Source organism: Schistocerca cancellata, chromosome 3 (assembly GCF_023864275.1).
Source record: "Schistocerca cancellata isolate TAMUIC-IGC-003103 chromosome 3, iqSchCanc2.1, whole genome shotgun sequence".
Taxonomy (NCBI): domain Eukaryota; kingdom Metazoa; phylum Arthropoda; class Insecta; order Orthoptera; family Acrididae; genus Schistocerca; species Schistocerca cancellata.
Window position 1 is genome coordinate 561,111,736 of NC_064628.1, and position 21,784 is coordinate 561,133,519.

At 43.3% G+C, this 21,784-nt stretch overlaps 1 protein-coding gene across 1 annotated transcript in view; it reads right to left on the reverse strand.

The window, feature by feature from the left end:
- LOC126176802 (cholinesterase-like) overlaps positions 1–21,784 on the reverse strand; it is a 51,930-nt gene that overhangs the window by 29,157 nt on the left and 989 nt on the right. Inside the window, exons 2-3 of the mRNA XM_049923983.1 lie at positions 10,442–10,576; positions 4,274–4,550 (exon numbers count right to left, since the gene is read on the reverse strand). Of these exons, the coding sequence (XP_049779940.1) occupies positions 4,274–4,550; positions 10,442–10,576 (412 nt within the window). The remainder of the gene's footprint in view (positions 1–4,273; positions 4,551–10,441; positions 10,577–21,784) is intronic.

Genomic DNA, 21,784 nt, shown 5'->3' on the forward strand with positions numbered 1-21,784 from the left:
CTTGCTGTTCCAACAGGACAATGCACGTCCGCATGTATCCCGTGCCACCCAACGTGCTCTAGAAGGTGTAAGTCAACTACCCTGGCCAGCAAGATCTCCGGATCTGTCCCCCATTGAGCATGTTTGGGACTGGATGAAGCGTCGTCTCACGCGGTCTGCACGTCCAGCACGAACGCTGGTCCAACTGAGGCGCCAGGTGGAAATGGCATGGCAAGCCGTTCCACAGGACTACATCCAGCATCTGTACGATCGTCTCCATGGGAGAATAGCAGCCTGCATTGCTGCGAAAGGTGGATATACACTGTACTAGTGCCGACATTGTGCATGCTCTGTTGCCTGTGTCTATGTGCCTGTGGTTCTGTCAGTGTGATCATGTGATGTATCTGACCCCAGGAATGTGTCAATAAAGTTTCCCCTTCCTGGGACAATGAATTCACGGTGTTCTTATTTCAATTTCCAGGAGTGTATGTTGTTGCTGTCTCTGTAAGTATTTTTGTTTATCACTGAGCAGGAAAACTGCACTGTTTATAAACTTTTGAAATGTGGTGCTAGAGAAGAATGCTGAAGATTGGATGGGTAGTTCACTTAACGCCGGCCGGGGTGGCCGAGCGGTTCTAGGCACTACAGTCTGGAACCGCGCGACCGTTACGGTCGCTGGTTCGAATCCTGCCTCGGGCATGGATGTGTGTGATGTCCTTGGGTTAGTTAGGTTTAAGTAGTTCTAAGTTCTAGGGGACTGATGATCTCAGATGTTAAGTCCCATAGAGCTCAGAGCCATTTGAACAATTTTTTTTCACTTAACTAATGAGGAGGTACTGAACAGAACTGGGGAGAAAAGAACTGTGGGCACAACCTGAAAAGAAGAAGGGTTCGGTTGATAGGACATATTCTGCCACATCAGGCATCAACAATTTGCTACTGGAGGGAAATGTGTGTGTGAGTGGGAAGGGTGGTGGAGGGGGTAAAAGAAGTAAGGGGAGACAGGACACAGTAAGCAAATTCAGAGGGATGCAGGTTCCAGTCAGTAGTTTTTTGGAGACGAAGAAGTTTGCGCAGGATAAAGAAGCCTGGAGACCTGCACCAATCCAGTCTTCACTCTGGAGACCACAAAAACAACAACAAGAATCTCTTGACATTACTTGGCCTTTTGGGATTCATCTGTTACTTGGTGGATGTAAATCATTATAAAATATGGCTGAGAACAGAAGGCAGCATGGCTACTTGATTCGGGCAACAGGAGGAAATGACAATTGTAGGGAAGGCGAATGATCGATTTCAGTTAATTCGGAAAATTTTGGGAATGTGGGGTACACCGGTAAAGGATACAGCGTATAGAACGTTACTGCGATCCATCTTTGAGTACTGCTCGAGCGTTTGAGATTCTCACCAGTTCTGATTAAAGGAAGACATCTAAGTAATTAAGAGGGATGCTGCTAGATTTGTTGTCGGTGGCTTTGACGACCCCTCCTCTACAGGGAGGATATAACCTACGATGTACTAAAGTTGCAGAAGCTCTGTAAAGCGAAGGGTCAACTTCTCAGTAAGCTGACATTCTTAACAAGGCTTTGAGATGAACAAGTTGTACCTTCCTGCACCAGATTCAGACATCATATTAAAACACAGGCTTACAGTAGGATTATATGCCATGCAGGCCTGATGCTCGTAACAGAGAGAATTTGTCACGATCAAATTCGTCACATTCAACAAATGTTAGACGTTATTCACCTTCAACATTACACTTTCGCTACACACTCTCCGCAGATTCTTGTGAAGTTTTTGACATTGACACATGGCCACAAGCAGAATCAATGCAGTTGAAAAGATCTGTATGTTAGAAACATTAGATCATCTTTATGCAGCATGTTGCTACTCCGTTTCCACTGAAAGCAGCAGAAGAGCTTCGTCAGGAAACCTGTACGATACTTACAAAGACGTCAACGCTAAGATCCACATCTTAGAAAGAGGAGACTAATTCCTCTCCCCTGCTCCTAGTGTAACGGAACTGGTCAGTACACTTCTTCTTTCATCACGTATTGGAGAATACAATGCAGATTAGTCCACAATATGATCCCATGGGATCACAATCGAAATTCTGGATTTACTGTAAGTTTCATGTCACCCTTAAAATGATAGTGTATTTTCCTTTTCTAAATAAGTAGAACACATAAAAATTAACATATAATTTATTTCTCAATTTAATTCGAAGTTATAATCATGTTTAAATTACTAATGTCATACTGTAATTTATTCTGAATAATAATTTCATAATATTTGTAGAGGAGCTAATTGTGTATTAACGTCGTTTGATGTAAAATCGGTATTCTGTAAAATCGATATACTTTGACTTCTTATAATATATTTAGTTTTCTTGATGTTTGTAACAAGTGGCAGTTACATGAGAGTCTGTTGTGAGCAGTTATTATATGGAGTCATGTGTTTGCAATGTATGAAATACTTTAGTTAGCATAGAAAGTTTCTAGAATAAATTTGTCAAGTTCCACACCTGTCTGCAGTAACCAAGGGGTGTTTCAATCTATCCTAGACAATAAGACCATAACTATGAAGATGTTTACAATGAAATACATCGTCAATGGTAAGTAAAAGATAAATATGTTAATTTTACAATTAATTGCTACGTGAATACCAACATTCCGTCTCTTCTTCAGTACTGTTCAGAACGTGAGATAATTATCCGGAACCAAAACATATAGGACACTTGATTCTTGGTAACATAATTTTAGTTACTTCTTTTGTAATGACTGTAAGATTGAGTCATTTTAAAAGGTGGGTGACGTTAGACTAGCAGGGTATGGCCCTTTCTTCTTCATGTGTTGTAGAATTCAGTATAAATAATTTCACAAAACGATCCCATAGGAACAAAATTGTAATTCTACATTTACTATAATGGTGATGGGACACTTCAAATGATCTTTTATTTTCCTCTTATAAACAGAAATAACGCGTGAGGTTAACGTAAGACTTATTTTCAGAAGACATTATGTCTTTTTTCATGTTTTCAATTTAATCGATAGTTGTCATCATATTTAAAACTACTGCTGTCATGCTGTAATTAATTCTGAATTATAAGTTGTTAATTATGACAAAAGATCTAATTACTTTCTGTTATTTATTCTGAATAATAATTTGATAATACTGATGAAGGGCCTAATTATGAATTAAAGTCTTTTGATATAAACTCGGTATTCTGTAAAATCAATTTACACTGACTTCTTGCAATGTATCTGTTCCTGTTGATGTTTGTAATTAGTAGTTGTTGGATGGCAGTCTGTTGTGAGCAGTTGTTATACAAAGTAGTGTACTGGAAACGGAAGAAAAATTGTGTAAGGAAAGAGATTTTGATTTGGGAAATAAATTTGTCAAGTTCCACACATTTCAAATAGGTCTTAATTCCCTCTATTCTTCAGAACTGTTCAAAATGTGAGATAATAATACGCTACCAAAACGCGGTTTAGACGTGATTCTTAGTAACTCATTTTTAGTTCGTTCTTTTACAATAACGATCAGGTTGAGTTATTTTAAATGGTGGGTGAAGTTTAGACTAGCAGGGTGGTCAGAACCTGTGTTGTAGGGGTGTTGCATGGGAGGTTATGCTCCGAAATAATTTCCAGGAAAAATATTCGATACGTTGTGCTTGTTCCTAGTTATTCAGCATTGAAGTCAGCCAATCTGGTAGTTGCAAGCGCAGATTCAAGCACTTACACGCACTTAAATGCACAGACATCTGTGGGTGCGTAGGTTATCACTGGTTCAAATGCTCATTGCCAGTTAACGTGTGCTGTTTAAGGAGGTGATAATTTAGGCTAGGTGAGCAAAAGCTACATTTATTCGGTTTGAGAAAACAAAAGGAAGAACGATTTTTGCGCCACTGTCCCTGCAGGCTGCTTGAATTTGCGCGAAGGACGACCTGTTTGGCTAACTTCAACGATTATTACTCGGAAACGGTGCAACGAATCGAATTTTTTTCTTAACACCTATTTCCCAACACAACCTGCCCTGCAACAACCTTACAAGCTTTTCAGACGGTTTCTGATCGTCCTTCATATCCTGTACGAGCATGACATCTGAAAATCGATGACTGACATTGATGATTCGTTGCTTCATGGTGTTCTGCTTTCAATAGGTTCTTGGTGTTTCAGAAACACGAGAGTAACTGGATATGGAACTGGGTGTGTAAAAAGGTGGCAACTGAAACTACTCAGCAAGCATCACAGAACCAGTGTGTACCTTCTGAGTAACTGACCACCTTACGTACCTAGGGCTCCCAGTCGGTAGTTAATGGTGACTAGTATGACGTCGTAGGAGACGAGGAAGTCTGGTCCATATTCCTCATTGGAGCCGCTCCCGACGGTGAAGCCACCGCCGTACACCCACAGCATCACAGGCAGGTCGGCGCCCTCCTGAGGAACGCCGGGCACGTACACGTTCAGGTAGAGGCAGTCCTCGGAGCCGCTGCCGTCCTCCTGCACGCAGTCGCTGCCGTACTGGGTCGCGTCCCGGACACCCTCCCAGCCTCCAGCTGGCTGTGGTGCCTGCCAGGACAGCTCAGGATTGGACTCGAAACCTTCTTAGATATCATTGCACTCATCCTGGATTGAAAACTGAGCCTTTATGACTTATTTGCTACTGAGAGATACTAGACAATTTAATACCGGTTTGGTGAAACGTTCCTTTAATATACTAACTGTGACATAAATTTAAACGGAAGTTTCGAATGAGTGTTGACGGTGTTGGAAACTTCTTCCAAACGTTGAATAAAGCTGCCACATAGTACAGGAAGAGACATAGGAAAGGTATTTCACTGAAGTCTCCATAGTGTAAGGTCACCTATCGTTAACACAAATCATTACTTCAGACACTCCTGGAAATGGAAAAAAGAACACATTGACACCGGTGTGTCAGACCCACCATACTTGCTCCGGACACTGCGAGAGGGCTGTACAAGCAATGATCACACGCACGGCACAGCGGACACACCAGGAACCGCGGTGTTGGCCGTCGAATGGCGCTAGCTGCGCAGCATTTGTGCACCGCCGCCGTCAGTGTCAACCAGTTTGCCCTGGGATACGGAGCTCCATCGCAGTCTTTAACACTGGTAGCATGCCGCGACAGCGTGGACGTGAACCGTATGTGCAGTTGACGGACTTTGAGCGAGGGCGTGTAGTGGGCATGCGGGAGGCCGGGTGGACGTACCACCTAATTGCTCAACACGTGGGCCGCGAGGTCTCCACAGTACATCGATGTTGTCGCCAGTGGTCGGCGGAAGGTGCACGTGCCCGTCGACCTGGGACCGGACCGCAGCGACGCACGGATGCACGCCAAGACCGTAGGATCCTACGCAGTGCCGTAGGGGACTGCACCGCCACTTCCCAGCAAATTAGGGACACTGTTGCTCCTGGGGTATCGGCGAGGACCATTCGCAACCGTCTCCATGAAGCTGGGCTACGGTCCCGCACACCGTTAGGCCGTCTTCCGCTCACGCCCCAACATCGTGCAGCCCGCCTCCAGTGGTGTCGCGACAGGCGAGGCGTGAATGGAGCGACGAATGGAGACGTGTCGTCTTCAGCGATGAGAGTCGCTTCTGCCTTGGTGCCAATGATGGTCGTATGCGTGTTTGGCGCCGTACAGGTGAGCGCCACAATCAGGACTGCATACGACCGAGGCACACAGGGCCAACACCCGGCATCATGGTGTGGGGAGTGATCTCCTACACTGGCCGTACACCACTGGTGATCGTCGAGGGGACACTGAATAGTGCACGGTACATCCAAACCGTCATCGAACCCATCGTTCTACCATTCCTAGACCGGCAAGGGAATTTGCTGTTCCAACAGGACAATGCACGTCCGCATGTATCCCGTGCCACCCAACGTGCTCTAGAAGGTGTAAGTCAACTACCCTGGCCAGCAAGATCTCCGGATCTGTCCCCCATTGATCATGTTTGAGACTGGATGAAGCTTCGTCTCACGCGGTCTGCACGTCCAGCACGAACGCTGGTCCAACTGAGGCGCCAGGTGGAAATGGCATGGCAAGCCGTTCCACAGGACTACATCCAGCATCTCTACGATCGTCTCCATGGGAGAATAGCAGCCTGAATTGCTGCGAAAGGTGGATATACACTGTACTAGTGCCGACATTGTGCATGCTCTGTTGCCTGTGTCTATGTGCCTGTGGTTCTGTCAGTGTGATCATGTGATGTATCTGACCCCAGGAATGTGTCAATAAAGTTTCCCCTTCCTGGGACAATGAATTCACGGTGTTCTTATTTCAATTTCCAGGAGTGTATATGCAATACGGCTGTCACAGAATGGTTGGAACTTTACACTATGACGTAACTTTCACTTAAAACCGCGACATAAGTTGCGCGTTATGTACAATTACGCTCAAAAAATTACATCTACAGACAAACAAACGGGAATAATTTCAGACAAACTGGATGATTTATTCAAGAGGAGCAGTATCACAAATCGAGCAATACAGTAACGCGTTGGTGCACCTCTGCCCCTTATGTACGGATTGACCGAGTTGTTGGATGTCCTCCTGAGGGATATCATGCGATACTCTGTCCAACTGGCGCGTTATGTAGTCAAAAGCCCGAGTTGGTTAGAGGACCCTACTCATAATGCTGCAAACGTACTCAATTGGGGAGAGATCCGGCGACCTCGCTGGTCAAAATAGGATTTGGCAAGCACGAAGTCAAGCAGTGGAAACTCTCGCCGTGTGAGTGCTGGCATTATCTTGCTGAAATGTAAGCCTGTGTCGGCTTGCCATGAAGGACAACAAAACGGGGCATGGATCGTCAATGTACCGCTGTGCTGTTGCGGTGTCGCGGATGGCAACCAAAGAGGTAATGTTATGAAACGAATTCGCGACCCAGACCATCACTCCAGGTTTTCGGGAAGTGTGGCTGGCGACAGTCTGGTTACTGTTCCTACGACAATAGGACCCCAGATTTCCACCAACTCAACGGACCGAAAGCTGAACGTCTCAGTGCTATTTTAGTGGGAACGGACTGCAGACGGAACGCCCAGAGCTGGTCATGGAGGGTGGATGCAATAGGCATCAATACTGGGGCACTTTCATTCGCCTAGTAGTCTGAGGTAGCACTTGATCACAACAACGATTCACGTTGTCGAAAGGACGTCGATATCCGGCAGCAAACCCGACACCTCAAGGTGTCAATGGTTTTGAGTTTCCTTCATCTGCATTATTTCTCCTTTTATTCAAGATTTATTCACAGTTACCTTCCACCTGCCTATGTCTGTCCAACGTCAGTGACAGCTCCTTTCGGAGAAATTCCTTTCTGTTTAACTCCACTGACTATTGTTGTGTTAACTATCGCGATGTCTACAGTCATAAAGAATTTCAAGCTCACACATTCCTTTTTGGTTCAGTATCCCACTTCTTCCTGCACTGGTTCCTCCGAACGATCTTCTTCAAATTCAATCTATTCTTTACCGTCACTAAATTGTGATCTCAGTCTTGCTCCTGTGTTTGATTTACAGTCCAGTATTTGATTTCGGAATCATGGTATAACCTAGCTAGAGTTTTCTCATGTCTTCATTTGTTAATTTGAAGCAACAGAATATCACATCTGTTGATTATGACTTTATGTAACACTAGGATGACGTGGCTGGTACTGTGATGTGGATGACGATGCTGCACGAGGCAGCACTAATGGATACAATTGTGCATGATGGTCAGCACTTAGTGTCACAGTGGTAGTGGGGGAGAACAAACTGACAGAGATATCTTGACTTGGAGCGGAGTTTGGTGTATTGTGAAGTATTCGAGGAGGATATGGAAGCAATAGCAGGAAAGTGTTTTGCCTCGCTATTGTGAAGCTGTGTGGATTGTTGGAACTTAGGTGGAAAAAAGTAGCAACGGGCTATGACTATACCGTAAATAGTACTGTTAAGTGTCAGTAGCTTCAGGATCATAAAGGGGAAGCTTGTTCAGCTTCATTGTGACATGATGTAGAGTATGCGGAAGTGCCGGTAGAGGGTGGAAGCTTTTTAAATTAAGAAGACAATAAATTCAAAGTTTAAGGTACATATAGTATTCACAGAGATGACCTGACTACCTGAGAATAGGTGGCATACGATCTGCTGAAAGAGGGTGTTTAAGAAGAGGTGAATTCTTTGGCCTTAGATGACTTGTCAGGAGCGGTAAAAGTCGAGCTAGGTGACGAAGAATGGGATGGGTCGATAAGGCTTGCTTAAACCTTTAGTATGATCGAAAGATGTAATCCGCTTATAATAGTTTGAGGAGTGCCAGTCAGAAGTCGGGTATTTGTTGAAGAGTAGTCAGGTGACCTCAGCAGTTCGACAGTCTTTCCAGAATACTTTAATGTCTTAGTAAGAAGGCACGGTTGTTCGTGGATGACGAGGTGGAAATCAGAACGATGAAATTGATGAGTAGTGGGTCTTGTGACTACATTCTATTTCAATTGTAATCTCCTACTTTATGCTGCATTATTCAGGAGAAAACTGGATTATAGTACAAATTCAGTCGGTAGAACATTCATCTCGCGAGAAAATTGGTTTCTACAAATTGTTTTCACCTTTCGGCTGCTACCTCCTGATACGTTCAGTCAAAACATAACAGTTGTGCTTTACTGCTTCTGGAAACAATGTGGCGACAACAGATCAGCAGCTGTTTAATATTAAGTCCAAAAGGCAGTCTGAACAGCAGTAAAATTAAACTCAAACAGGGAGCAGTTGCTTGATAACAATATGAATCCATCCACTGCAACAGCTACCTGTTCGCCCAATAGGACAAATGGTGTAATGTCGGAAACATACACCAGTACTGAACATAGAGATATTTCATATATTATATGTGTGCACTGTTCTTTAGTACAAAGTCATCATTTCTAATCTGTCTAGACACACTAATATGACCACCTGTAAGAAACCTGAATAACTATTTTGCAGCGGCGACCGCTGTGGCTCGTAAAGGTCAATGAGGTTCTGCAAAGTATAGACAGGGTTGTGGAACCACCACGACTGTAGTGTCGTGATCATGTTTGTCACGTTTCTCCGATGAGGATCTGTGGCGCAGACAGCCCGATTGAACTGGCCTCACAGATTCTGGATTGCGTTTAAATCCTGGGAGGTTGGTGGCCATGAAAGTATGTTAAACTCAACCTGGTGTTCTTCATGTGATGTACGTACACTGTGGGCTGCGTGACACGTTGCATCGTCCTGCTGGTAGATGTCATTATGCTGAGGAGAAACAAAATGCATGTAGGGGTGGACATAGTCCCCAAGGATAGGCGCATGCTTCTGTTGATCCACTATGCATTCCAGAATGACGAGATCACACAGGGAATTCCAGGGAAACATTCCCCAGACCATAATGGTCCCCACTCCAGCATGGACCCTCACGACGATTGCTACAGGATGTTTACCTTCAGTCGCTTCACGCTGTACACTCCAGTGGCCACGTGTCTGATGGAACATAAAACATGACTCATCTGAAAAATTTTGCAAAAACAGACATAATGTCTTACGGGATAACCGCAATCAGTGATTTTATAATGTTACTTAAAATCCGTCTTGATTGCAATTTTTTTTTTTTATTATTCATATGACCGGTTTCGGTTCATTCAGAACCATCTTCAGATCTGATATTTCAGTTACAGGAGTAACCCGTCCAAATCTAGCACCTTTCACATGCTACGTAGCATGACGTAGCATGTGAAAGGTGCTAGATTTGGACGGGTTACTCCTGTAACTGAAATATCAGATCTGAAGATGGTTCTGAATGAACCGAAACTGGTCATATGAATAATCAAGACGGATTTTAAGTAACATCATCTGAAAAAGCCACCTGTCGCCACTAAGCAGACGTTTAGATGGTGTACTGACGTGCTAATTCCAGCCTTCGTCGCTGATGAACAGCAGTCAATATGGGTGCATGAAGCAGGCGCCCGATGCGGAGGCCCATAAGCGGCAATGTTCGCTGAACGGTCGATGTGGAGACACTGTTGTTGCACGTTGGCTCATCGGGGTGGTCAGTTTCTCAAGAGTAGCGCGAGTGTTCACCTGTACATATTTCTGCAGCTGTGGTGCACCACAGTTCCCTGGAGTCCTTTTGCCACGCATGGTACATTTTAACCACGGCGGCACTCGGAAGGTTTATGAACGTAGTCGTTTCGGAAATGCTTTCACCCTTGGCCCGAAGGCCTGTGATATTGCACTTTTGGTCGTCAGATAAACCGCTCCATTTCGGCGTTACGAAGCGACTGCACTTGTCTTCCGTATCGCCCTGAAACGCTGCTAGTGCTGCCAACAGTCTTCTGCGAGTGGTTATTACCCGTTGACGTCGAACATATTTGGTGGTCATATTAACGTGACTGGACAGTGTATATTGTGTGTAACTCAGAATTTAGCAAATTGAGCAGGGTTTCCCACATCACCTGGAACCGCAACACCCCAAGTGGTGGCTCAGCATACGGAATTCCGAGGAAGGCCGTGTAGGATGAGTTGTAGACGCTCGTTGCTGTGATCCCACGCAACGTTCCCTGATCGACAGTCACCAGCACATCTTCTCCCTGAAACCAACACGGAAACTTAATTCTATAGCATGATGCTCTGAATGATGAGCAACATACCAGACATTCGTCTGTAGTGTCCAAAGTTTGGCCGATTTATAATGGCTTATACATGTCTGCTTCGAAGGTCTAGTAACCGAGAGTAATCTACCGAAAATGTTTCACATCCGTTTAAGATAATTCTACCGACTTCTGAGATACAAAAGCCGAAAGTTTTGGAGAAGCAGCATCAAGGTCCCATTGTAAAACAATCTGATGTGTTCTATTAAACGAGGACCACATAATGTTAAAAATATGTACACACTCCTAAAACTTATTTATGAATGTCCATGGTCCCCTGAAGTAAGTCAGCGGCTGTAAAGACCGAATGATCTGTGGTTAGACTCTGGACACGCAGTGGAAGGAAGCAGTGGTTTGAGCCGTATCTATAACGAACTAACTGTAGCAACCGAAGATTCTCCTTTCTGACAAAACATTCACAACAAGATAACTATTAGCTGGAAACTACGTTCAGCGATATCTACATGACTACACTGCAGTTAGCATCTAAGTGCCTGGCAGACCCCCCTTCAGTTTATCTCCCTACCGTTCCACCCCCTACAAACGTACGGAAAAAACGAACACATCAATCTTTCAAAGCGATTTACGATTTCTGTTATTTTATTACGATAATCATCTCTCCTTAAGTAGGTGGGCGTCAACAAATCGTTTTCGCATTCGGAGAAAAGGTTAGTGATTGAAGTTTCGTGAAAAGATCTCAGTCATCGAAAGATGCGTTTGTTTAAATTATTAACACCTTTATCTCGGTTGCCTTATTTTGCGATAATACAGAACGAGCCTTTCTTCTTTGGACTTTTTCGATGTCATTTGTCAATCCTATTTGGAAATGATCCCACACTGGTCAGCAGTACTTCTGAAAAGCTTGACAAGCTTAGTGTAGGCTGTCTCTTTACCAGACCTGTTAATTCTTCTACATTCTGCCAAAAAGACACGGTCTTTGGTTCACCTTCTCCACTACATTTGCAGTCTTTGGTTCAGCTTCTCCACTACTTTTAATATGTGGTCATTCCAAATTACGTTATTCATAATTTCAAACACTAGGTACTTAGCTGAACCTACAATCTTTGGATTTGTGTGATTTATCCAGTAGATTCATTCTAGTACTCATGTGCATGACCCCAAAATTTCCATTTTTAGAGATAGTTTCGCGCCAGATGGGTATCTTGTCTAAACAATTTTGGAATATGGGTTTGGAGTTTCTCACTTCACCTGCTGGTTATTTGCAGCATCTGCAAACAATCTAAGGGGGCCGCTCAGATTGTCTCCACTCCTTCGGCACCCTGTTTGATCAGAAGACGCTGGTGAGCAATTGTGTCAGAATGCTTCTGGAAATCTAGAAATATGCGATCAGCTTAAGGACCCCTGACGACAGCACACAATACTTAGTGTGAATAATTGCTACCGGTCTTTCACAGGAACAATATTTTCTGAATCCGTGCCGACTATTTGTTAATAGATCGTTTCCTTCGATGTAATTAATAACGTTCGAACAGAGTTTATACGAGGGTTGTCCAGAAAGTAAGTTCCGATCGGTCGCGAAATGGAAATCACTGGGAAGATCCGGTAAAGCTTTGCACAGATGTGTTGGGCAGTGTCTCTAGTATGCCCGTCGATCGTGTCGCGTCGCTATTTTCAGTTTTGAGTGAACAGTGAGCACGTAAAGATGCGTAGGGAAGCGTCTCCCACCAAGTGTGAGGGCCTGGTTAGAGATTTCGTCTGTGTCATGCAGCCCACATAACACAACTGTCGAACAGTTCATTCTTCAGGCCAATTCTCGGCCGCACACAGCAGGGGTAATGAAGACGCTCCTGCGGCGTTTCCGATGAGAAGTGTTTGATCACCCACAATAAAGTCCGTAATTGGCTCCCCCTGAGTCTCCGCTCACAAGAAAAGCTGGCTATGAAGACAAACTTTTTCCACAACAACGACCTGCAAACCAGTGCAGATATCTGGCCTGCTTTCTATGACGATGATATTGGAAAGTTGATACAACAGTACGACAAAACTCGAAGTTGGAGCGGCGACTATGTAGAGAAGTAGGTGGAAGGTATACCTAACTGTTACAAATAAAACGTTTCTGGTTTTCACTGTGGTTTCCATTTCGCGAACAATCGGTAGTTACTTTCTGGACAACCCTCGTATTCCAAAATCCTAATGCAAATCGGTGTTGGTATGAGTCTGTCATTCAGCGAATTGCCCCTATTTCCTTTCCTGATTATTGGAGTGATCAGTGAAATATTCCAGACTTTAGGTAAGGATCCTTCATAGAGCGAACGGTTTGTATGTGATTCTTAAGTATGAAGCTGTTGTATCAGCATAATCTGAAAGGAACCTAACTTGTATACAATATAGAGGCTTTGCCTTCATTAATTGATTCAAGTTGCTTTGCTACACAGATGATATCTACGTCTAAGTTACACATGTTGGCAGCTGTTGTTGATTCGAGTTCTGGAATATTTACATCGACTTCTTTCATGAAGGAAACACCAAAAACCGTGTTTAATAGCTCCGCTTTATTGGTACTGACGTCGACAATATTCCGACTGCTATCGAGCCGTGGTGATACTGATTGTGCCTTGCTCCTAGTGTACTTTTCATTCGGACATAATGTCTTTTGTTATTGTACAATTAGTTGCAGTTTCCCAGGGAACTGCGAGATACACACGGACGGCTCCAAAATCACTCAATATGCCAGAATTTGTTGTGCATTCCTGTACGAACTTCGGTTCCAAATCCCAGTGTGAGTTCTAAGCTTTCTGCTGAAGCACGAAGTGTACTTGTTGCTTTAATGACATGCATAACCTCATTGTGAATACACTGAAGTGACAAAAGTCATGGCATACCTCTTAATATCGCGTCGGACCTCCTCTGCCCGCCCTGCAGCAACTCGTTATGGCATGGACTGAACAAGACGTTGGAAGTCCCCTGTCAAATACTGAGCCACGCTGCCTCTATAGAGGTCCATAATTGCCGTAGTGTTTCTGGTGCAGGATTTTGTGCACAAACTGACCTTTCGACTGTTGTTGTTGTGGTCTTCAGGACTGGTTTGATGCAGCTCTCCATACCTTTCGACTATGTCTCATAAATGATTGATGGGATTCATGTAGGGCGATCTGGGTGGCCAATTCATTCTTTCGAACTGTTCAGTTTGTTTTTCATAGGAATCGGGAACAGTTGTGGCCCGTGACATGACATCGTTGTTTTGGAACATTAAGTCCATGAATGGACGCAAGTCGCCTCCAAGTAGCCGAACATAACCATTTCCAGTCAATGATCGGTTCACTTGGAGCAGAAGGCTCAGTCCATTTCATGTAAAGATAGTCCACATCATTTTGCGGCCACCAAAAACTTGCACAATGCCTTATTGAAAACTTGGGCCCATGGCTTCGTGGAGTCTACGCTACACTTGAACCCTTTCATCAGTCCTTAGCAACTGAAATCGGGACTCATCTGACCACGTCACGGTTTTCCAATCGTCGAGTGTCCAACCCATATTGTCGTGAAACCAGGAGATGTCGTGCTGTTGGCAAAGGCACTCGCATCGGTCGTCTGCTGCGAAAGCCCCCTAAAGCCAAATTTCGTCGTCTGTATTGATGGATATTTTTGTTGTACGTCCCACATTGATTTCTGAGACTATTCCACGCGGTACTACTTGTCCGCTAAACAATGGCAATTATATGCTCTAGGTCGCTAAGTAAAGACCGTCGGCCACTGCGTTATACGTGGTGAGACGTAATGCCTGAAAGTTAGTATTCTCGTCACATTCTTGACACTGTCAATCGTGGAATGTTGAATTCCCTAACGATTTCAGAAATGGAATGTCCCACGCGTCTGGCTCCAGCTAACGCTCCACGTGGAAAATCTGTTAATTTCCATAATGCGACCACAATAACGTCGTAAACCTTTTCATGTGAATTATCTGAGTACAAATGACAGCTCCGCCAATGAACTGCCTCTTTACACCTTGTGTACGCGATATTACCGCCACACGTGTGTGCATGTGGCTATCCCACGACTTATCACATTAGTGTGTAGTTTGAATACAAAAGATTGTAAATTCTTGCTTCGAGATGAGCAGATCTCAGATCTTGTGAAACAAGCCTAAAAGAAAGTGTTTCGGTTGTTAATAGACCAAATTATTAATTTATTCCGATTGTCAGTTATAGTGTCTACCCTTACTAACTCACAGGAACTATGCGGACGTAATTATTTTTGTCCTTACTCCGAAAGACAGACATGTCTACTAATCATTCACTGTTTTTCGTTGTTAATACCGGTATGAAACGATCTTCATTATTGCGTTACTAGTCTGGAAGACAAACTAGTTCACTGATCGTTTCATTATTTACGTTTCAGAGATTCGTTGGAAGCATAATTACAGTCACGTGCTAAAATGGAATGAGACGATGAATAAACCGTCATTAAGGCAGTTTATTTAGGGGAGCAGGAGTCTAACCAGCTCGAGTCAAAATATGATACAAAACACGAGGGGGGTTCAGTAAGTAAAGGAACGGTTTTTTTTCTGAAAGCAGGTTGGTTTTATTCAGGATTCCAAATTGCAATATTATTCCAACTCTTTTGACTACATAACACTCTTTTTCAACACAATCTCCGCTGAATGTGAGGTCCTTATGCCACCTTCCGTGGAGGGCTCGTACGCCAGCATGACACCACTCTGCTTGTCGACGTCGTCGTGTAATGCATCCTTCATTAGCCCAAACAGATAGAAGTCGGGCGGTACGAGGAACACTATAATGAAGTTTTGTGAGCTCCAGTCGTGTCTGCTGACTTGTGTGAAGCCTTGCGTTATCATGGAGAAATTGGTTTGCTTTTTGGGTCGACGAACACCCTGAAGTAATTTGTTTTTCAGTTTGTTGGTGGTAGCACTATATACTTTCGAATACGAGATTGCAACTTTGAACTTTTTCTTTCGAGGCGATGTAGTGTTGCTCCAATACATGGATTGCCCTTTCCGTCCCGGATCGGAGTGATGAACCTATGTTTCATTGCCTATGTCGATGTTCGACAAAACAACTATCACGGTCAACCTCTAAAAGTGCAAGCAATTACGTACAGATTGTTCGTCGTTTCTCTTTATGCTCTTCTATTAGGCGGTGAGGAACCCAGAGGGCACATGTCTTCGAGGACCCGAACTGTTGTACGAGTGGGTCAACGCTATCAACACAGACGTCCAGTTGTGCAGGCAGGTTTTCGATTGTGATCTGTCGATCACCTCGAATGAGAGTGTTCGTACAATCCAACGTTGCAGGAGTCACAGCTGTGTTGCCGACCTGTACCCAGGAGACGGACGGTTTTCCGCGACCTTGTTACGAAGTTGCCAGGTGCCTCGTCCAAAGACTTAACGTGCTTTTGTACAGTGCCAGGTTTCCGTAGATATTCTGGAAGCGCCTGTGAATATCTGCAAAGCTCTGGTCTTTTCCAGCAAGAGAAACTCACTGACAACTTGCAACGCACCTCCGTTACAGACGCCATTTTGTAAGTTAGTATAGAATCGCCACCTATCGGAACTTTGTGGAACTATTGCGGCTGCAGCTGGAATAACCGGTGACGTCTCACAAAAAATTCCGTATTTCTTCAACCGAAATCGCCAAAATAAAAAAAAATGTTAACTTACTTACTGAAAATCCCTCGTATATTAAACAGGTAGTATCAGGATAATTGAGCACCGAATGTAACTGTACAGGGAGTTATGTAAGAAGTTAAATGAAGTAGCTGGTTCACTTAAAATGGTTCAAATGGCTCTGAGCACTATGGGACTTGACATCTATGGTCATCAGTCCCCTAGAACTTAGAACTACTTAAACCTAACTAACCTAAGGACTTCACACAACACCCAGCCATCACGAGGCAAAGAAAATCCCTGACCCGCCGGGAATCGAACCCGGGAACCCGGGCGTGGGAAGCGAGAACGCTACCGCACGACCACGAGCTGCGGGCGGGTTCACTTACGTATGTATACATATTTTGGTAGCTGATATAGAGAAGTTATGAATGAGAGTGTCGGAAGTAAGAAAAATAAACGAGTCAATATAGAAATACAGAAATGAGAGGCAGAAAGGAGGCAGTGTAGTAGAGATATAAGACTACGCGACTCCACCAGCGACAGAGGGGAAAAGAAGAGGAAATCAGTGAAAGAAAATACCTTTCTCACAATTATCAACATGTTTCTCAACATACGTGTACGAATTCCATGAGGCAAGCAAGAGCGCATAGATCTGCACCTTATAATTTCCATAATTTTTTGCGCTGATATCCAAGGTAGCCCCTAACGTCATGCAATCCCGATTAACGGCGACAGGATTGTGAAGTCTTTCTACAGTCATGAAGTCAATTCAGTTGCACAGTTGAGGTGGGAATGTTATACACAGTAAGGAACTGGTTATCGTAAGTGAAAAATGTGGAAAAACATATTACTAAGTCCTATTGTGTAAATTTTGAAGACGTTGATTTTGCCACGAGCAAAACGTTTACGACAAACTTAGGTGTATCGAGGGCGGTTATTAGTTGAGAGTTATTTCCTGACAAGTAGCTCGGAACATATTCTTCCTGTTAAAAGACGTCAGTGAAATGAGTTACTGGTTATTATAACAAAATCCCTACCAATGAAAGGGGCTACTGAGCTTAACAGCAGTCTAGTAAACACAGTACCAATGGAAATAAGAAAAAAGGAAAAAAAATGAGTATGATTTAACGTCCTGTCGACGACGATGTCAGAGATAGGGATCACAAGTCAGGTCCGGAGCACATTGGAGAAGGAAATCGGCCGTACCTTTCAAATAAACCGTCCCGGTATTTCCCTTAAGCGTCTTATGGACTCTATGGAAAACTTAAATCTGGATGGCTGGACGGCTATTTCAACCTCCGTTCGCCCAAACGCCAGTGCAATCTCTAACCACTGCGTCCTTTCACCATCAAAAGTGTGACATGAACTCCGTCATTTCTTTTCTTTCTATATATCTTTGATTGCCGACTCGAGAGAGCATACCTAGAAAGCACCATGATAGTGCTTTTGTTGGTAAACCCTCTGAATGCCAAATCGCTGCAAGAAAAGAAGCTTTAATGAGGCAGAATTTTCTGTTTTATTGAACCACTAACTGAATATCCGACGTTGCTGCGGTATGTGTTTATTACGGTCCTCTTAGCTCATCTCCTCCTTCCCCCTCTCTGTGTCTGTCTCCTCCTCCCTCCTCTCTTTCCATCTCCTTCTCTTCCTCCTGTCTTTCCACTTCCTCCACCTCCCACTGTCTATTTTCTGGCCGTCTCTGTGTGTGTCAAGTACTCCCCATCTCTCTTTGCTCCAGCCCCCCAGCAATCGGCTCCTTCTCCGTCTGTCAATTTCCTCCAATTCCCCCCCACCCCCCACCCCACCCCGTCGCCCCTATGAGTCCGTCTCATCGAGCCAACTACCTCTTCCACACCATGTATATCTTCTCCTTCCCTCTGTCTGTCCATTTCCTCCTCCGCCTCTGTTTGTCCATCCCTTGCTCCCCACATTACATGTCCAATTCCTCTTCCCTGTCCCTGTATATTTTCTCCTCAATGTCTCTCTGCTCATCTTCTCCTCGACCCTCTCTGAGTCCACCTACTCCTACTAATTGTCTCTGTCCATCTCCTGTTCCTCTCTCCATTTGCTTCTCCCCCTTTCTCTGGCCACCCCTTCCTTTTCCCTTTCCATATCCATTTCCACGACATATCAATGTGTCCATACCCTCCCCATGACCGTGTTCTACTTCTCCTCTGTGGCTGTCCATGTCTTCCTTCATCTCCTTCTCTCTCCACGTTATCGCCCCCACCCCAATAGGAGGCTGCTGGTTCTTGCCCCAAAGAATTTCTTTCTAGATAATAAATATGTAGCAAGATTAGTTGAAATGGACCTAGGAGTTTAGCAGGAGCTTCTTACCCTCGGCTTTGCCAAAGTATGCACATGCCACATGCATTTAACTCATATTTAACATATTTAAAGGATATTTGTACACATATTTCACCTGTAACTATAGCGAACTTCGTTCTGCAGTTTCGATTACAAGCAGCTCGAACTGTATGACGTCATATCTCCTGAAATATGTGTTATACAATACCTTTGGAGATGCATTGAATGGTGTATTTTTCTACTGTCTGCAAAACGTGTTGCCGGTAGAGTTGGTAGTGAAGACATAATAAAGTAAAACGTTGTGTATGATGTCATATCTTCTGAATTATAATGATACAATGCCGAGGTACATTCAGCAGTATATGTGGGTAGTATCTGCAAAATTTGTTGTGAATAGAGTTAGTAGTAAAGAAGTAATAAATTAAAACGGAAGCAGTAGTTTTTATCGCATCTCAGTTATTGATTTCCTATCTCCTGAACTATTGGTCACACAGTAACAGAATTTTGTTGATACATTCAGCTGCATATGTTAACACTTAAAATGCTCCACGAAAATACTCAATAGTAAAGAAGTAATAAATTAAAATTTCACGCCTGATGCAGCAGTTTTACAGCATGAAACGCGAAAATGTACTAAGCGATAAACATTTAAACTCTTTTCCTTTCATTTTGCGGGAGTTATTAGTTAGAAAAAGTTTTGTAGGGTTGAAATTATGTATAATCAGTAAAGTTTGTTGCAAGTCGCTGAGTGCTCTCATTCTCAAATATTGGGTGAATAAAGTCTGAAAATCAGCTGGTCGTCAGTTACAGTAATTTGTCACCGCACCCCCGCCCATTTGATAGGTGGGTGGTTCCATTCCCCAAAGCGATTCTTTCTAGACACTAAATGATACGTGTACCACTTTTGGGTGAATCGGTCCATTGGATTAGGAAGAGATGTGGAATAACGCACATACATATTTTGTTTGTAACACGTATGGGTTCCGCAGGAGCTGCGAGCACACGATCAAGCGTACCACATACGTGTGGTTTTCATGAAGATTCTGATTCAAATGGTTCAAATGGCTCTGAGCACTATGGGACTTAACAGCTGTGGTCATCAGAACTTAGAACTTATAACTACTTAAACCTAACTAACCTAAGGACATCACACACATCCATGCCCGAGGCAGGATTCGGACCTGCGACCGTAGCAGCCGCACGGTTCCGGACTGCGCGCCTAGAACCGCGAGACCACCGCGGCCGGCGTGAAGATTCTGAAATGGATGTGACAGTGTCAATGTAGATTTCAATGAATCCAATGGTGAATCCTGTACGAAAACGTTTTAAGTGACAGCGTGTGTTACAAGAACTCTTCTAATTAACGAATCGCATCTTTCAATATGATTGTGCCTGGGTGGACCCAAAGTGCCAAAAATATCCAAAGTTGTTTGATGAATTGTTCATAACACAAAACATTATCAAAAAATCGTCGATAACCGATAACATAAACATGGAGCTGATTAAATAGGTGTCAACTAAATACACACTTTCAAATTTTATGAATTTTTGCTGGATGAGCAGATACGTGCCAGGTGAATACAATGAAGCGTTGACATTCCCTATTTGCAGGGGAGAGCATAAATCACAATGGGCAAGTGGCCGAGAAATAAGTGTGCTAAATTTTTATTACAAACTGTGTGGTGAAATATCTAAAAAACTGATACCAATAGTGGAAGCACATATGTTGGGAGGTACAACGTGGTTTTAAAAAAGGTAGATGATGTTCTGATTGTCTTATCAGTATGGCATAAATAACTGAGAAAAGAATAGAATTCATAATTCCATCTTATTATGTTTTTATCGATTACAAAACGATGAAAAACCGAAAATACTGTGAGAATAACTAAATAAAGTTGGACTTCCACCATATCTAATTACGGCAACTCAGGCACTGCAAAAAATAATAAAATAAGGAGTCGTAGTATTAGGTTTGGGACAGAACCTGCCGACATTAATCACGGAGCTAGACAAGGCTGCCTACTGTCACACGAGTTTTTTAATATCTGTATTGTCGATATCACTGATAAATGGTTCATTGTATTAAACGACACGTTAAGAAATGACAACCTTATGTTCATGAAGCTGCAATTTACTGATAATCAGCTTATAATAGGAAACTCTGAAGGAAAGATTCGAGTAGCAGTATAATTATATCAGTTAAGTCTAATTGTATGTAAATACGAACTAGCAATACCGACAGGTAAAACAGTAATGACGGTATTTTGAGGACCGGAACCCCCGGTATCTGAAATTATTATAGATGGATAAATAACTGAAAAACTATGACAGTTTAAATATCTTCAGTGTAACGATATTTTTCTCAAATCACATGATGAAGAGTTAAAATTGGACACAGGCAGAACAATACAATACAAAGTACATTAAAACATGATGTACGAGAAAAAGAACATTTATTAAACCTTCCGGGATGTAAGGTCGTGGTCCATGAAACTCTTCAGCTTCATGGACCACGACCTTATATCCCGGAAGGTTTACCAGAAGATATGTCATCCGGTCGTGAAAGCTTTCATACTATGAACATTTATTAAACACCACGAAGTAGTAGCTTTGGCGTCGCTGCTGTATTATGATGAATGTTGGACACTAACCACAAATAGAAACTGATTCATCATAGATGGAGTTTTTCCGTTTTTAGCGGCATTTTGATTATTGAACCGTTAAAGAAATACCGATATCAGAAAAGAACTAAATACGAAACCTTTTACACAAAGAAATGAAAAATGCGGACTGAAGTAAGAAGACCACCTCCAAGGTATAGTGGAATAACTAAAGAGGCACGAGAAATAATGGACGACTCTTAAACGGATGACGTGGACAATTCTGAGGCGAAACAGACAAAAAGCCCAAATACCCGAAGATGACGATGATGATGACGATCATCAGTTATCTCCTCAGTGGGAGGGATTAGATGTTGTCAAGTTATTGTGTTCCACACTGCAAAAGCAACAATGGTCTCTCACTATTTGTCAAATATGTTTCAAGGAGACATAGGACTATATATGCGAAGAAAAGTACCTAATCCCACTGACCAAAGTGCAGAATTGCTAGGCATTGATCCCAGAAGAATTCAACCCAGCATGACACATGTGTGTGGGTAACACTTCGTGGGTACCTCTCTCTCTCTCTCTCTCTCTCTCTCTCTGTCTCTCTCTGTGTGTGTGTGTGTGTGTGTGTGTGTGTGTGTGTGTGCGTGC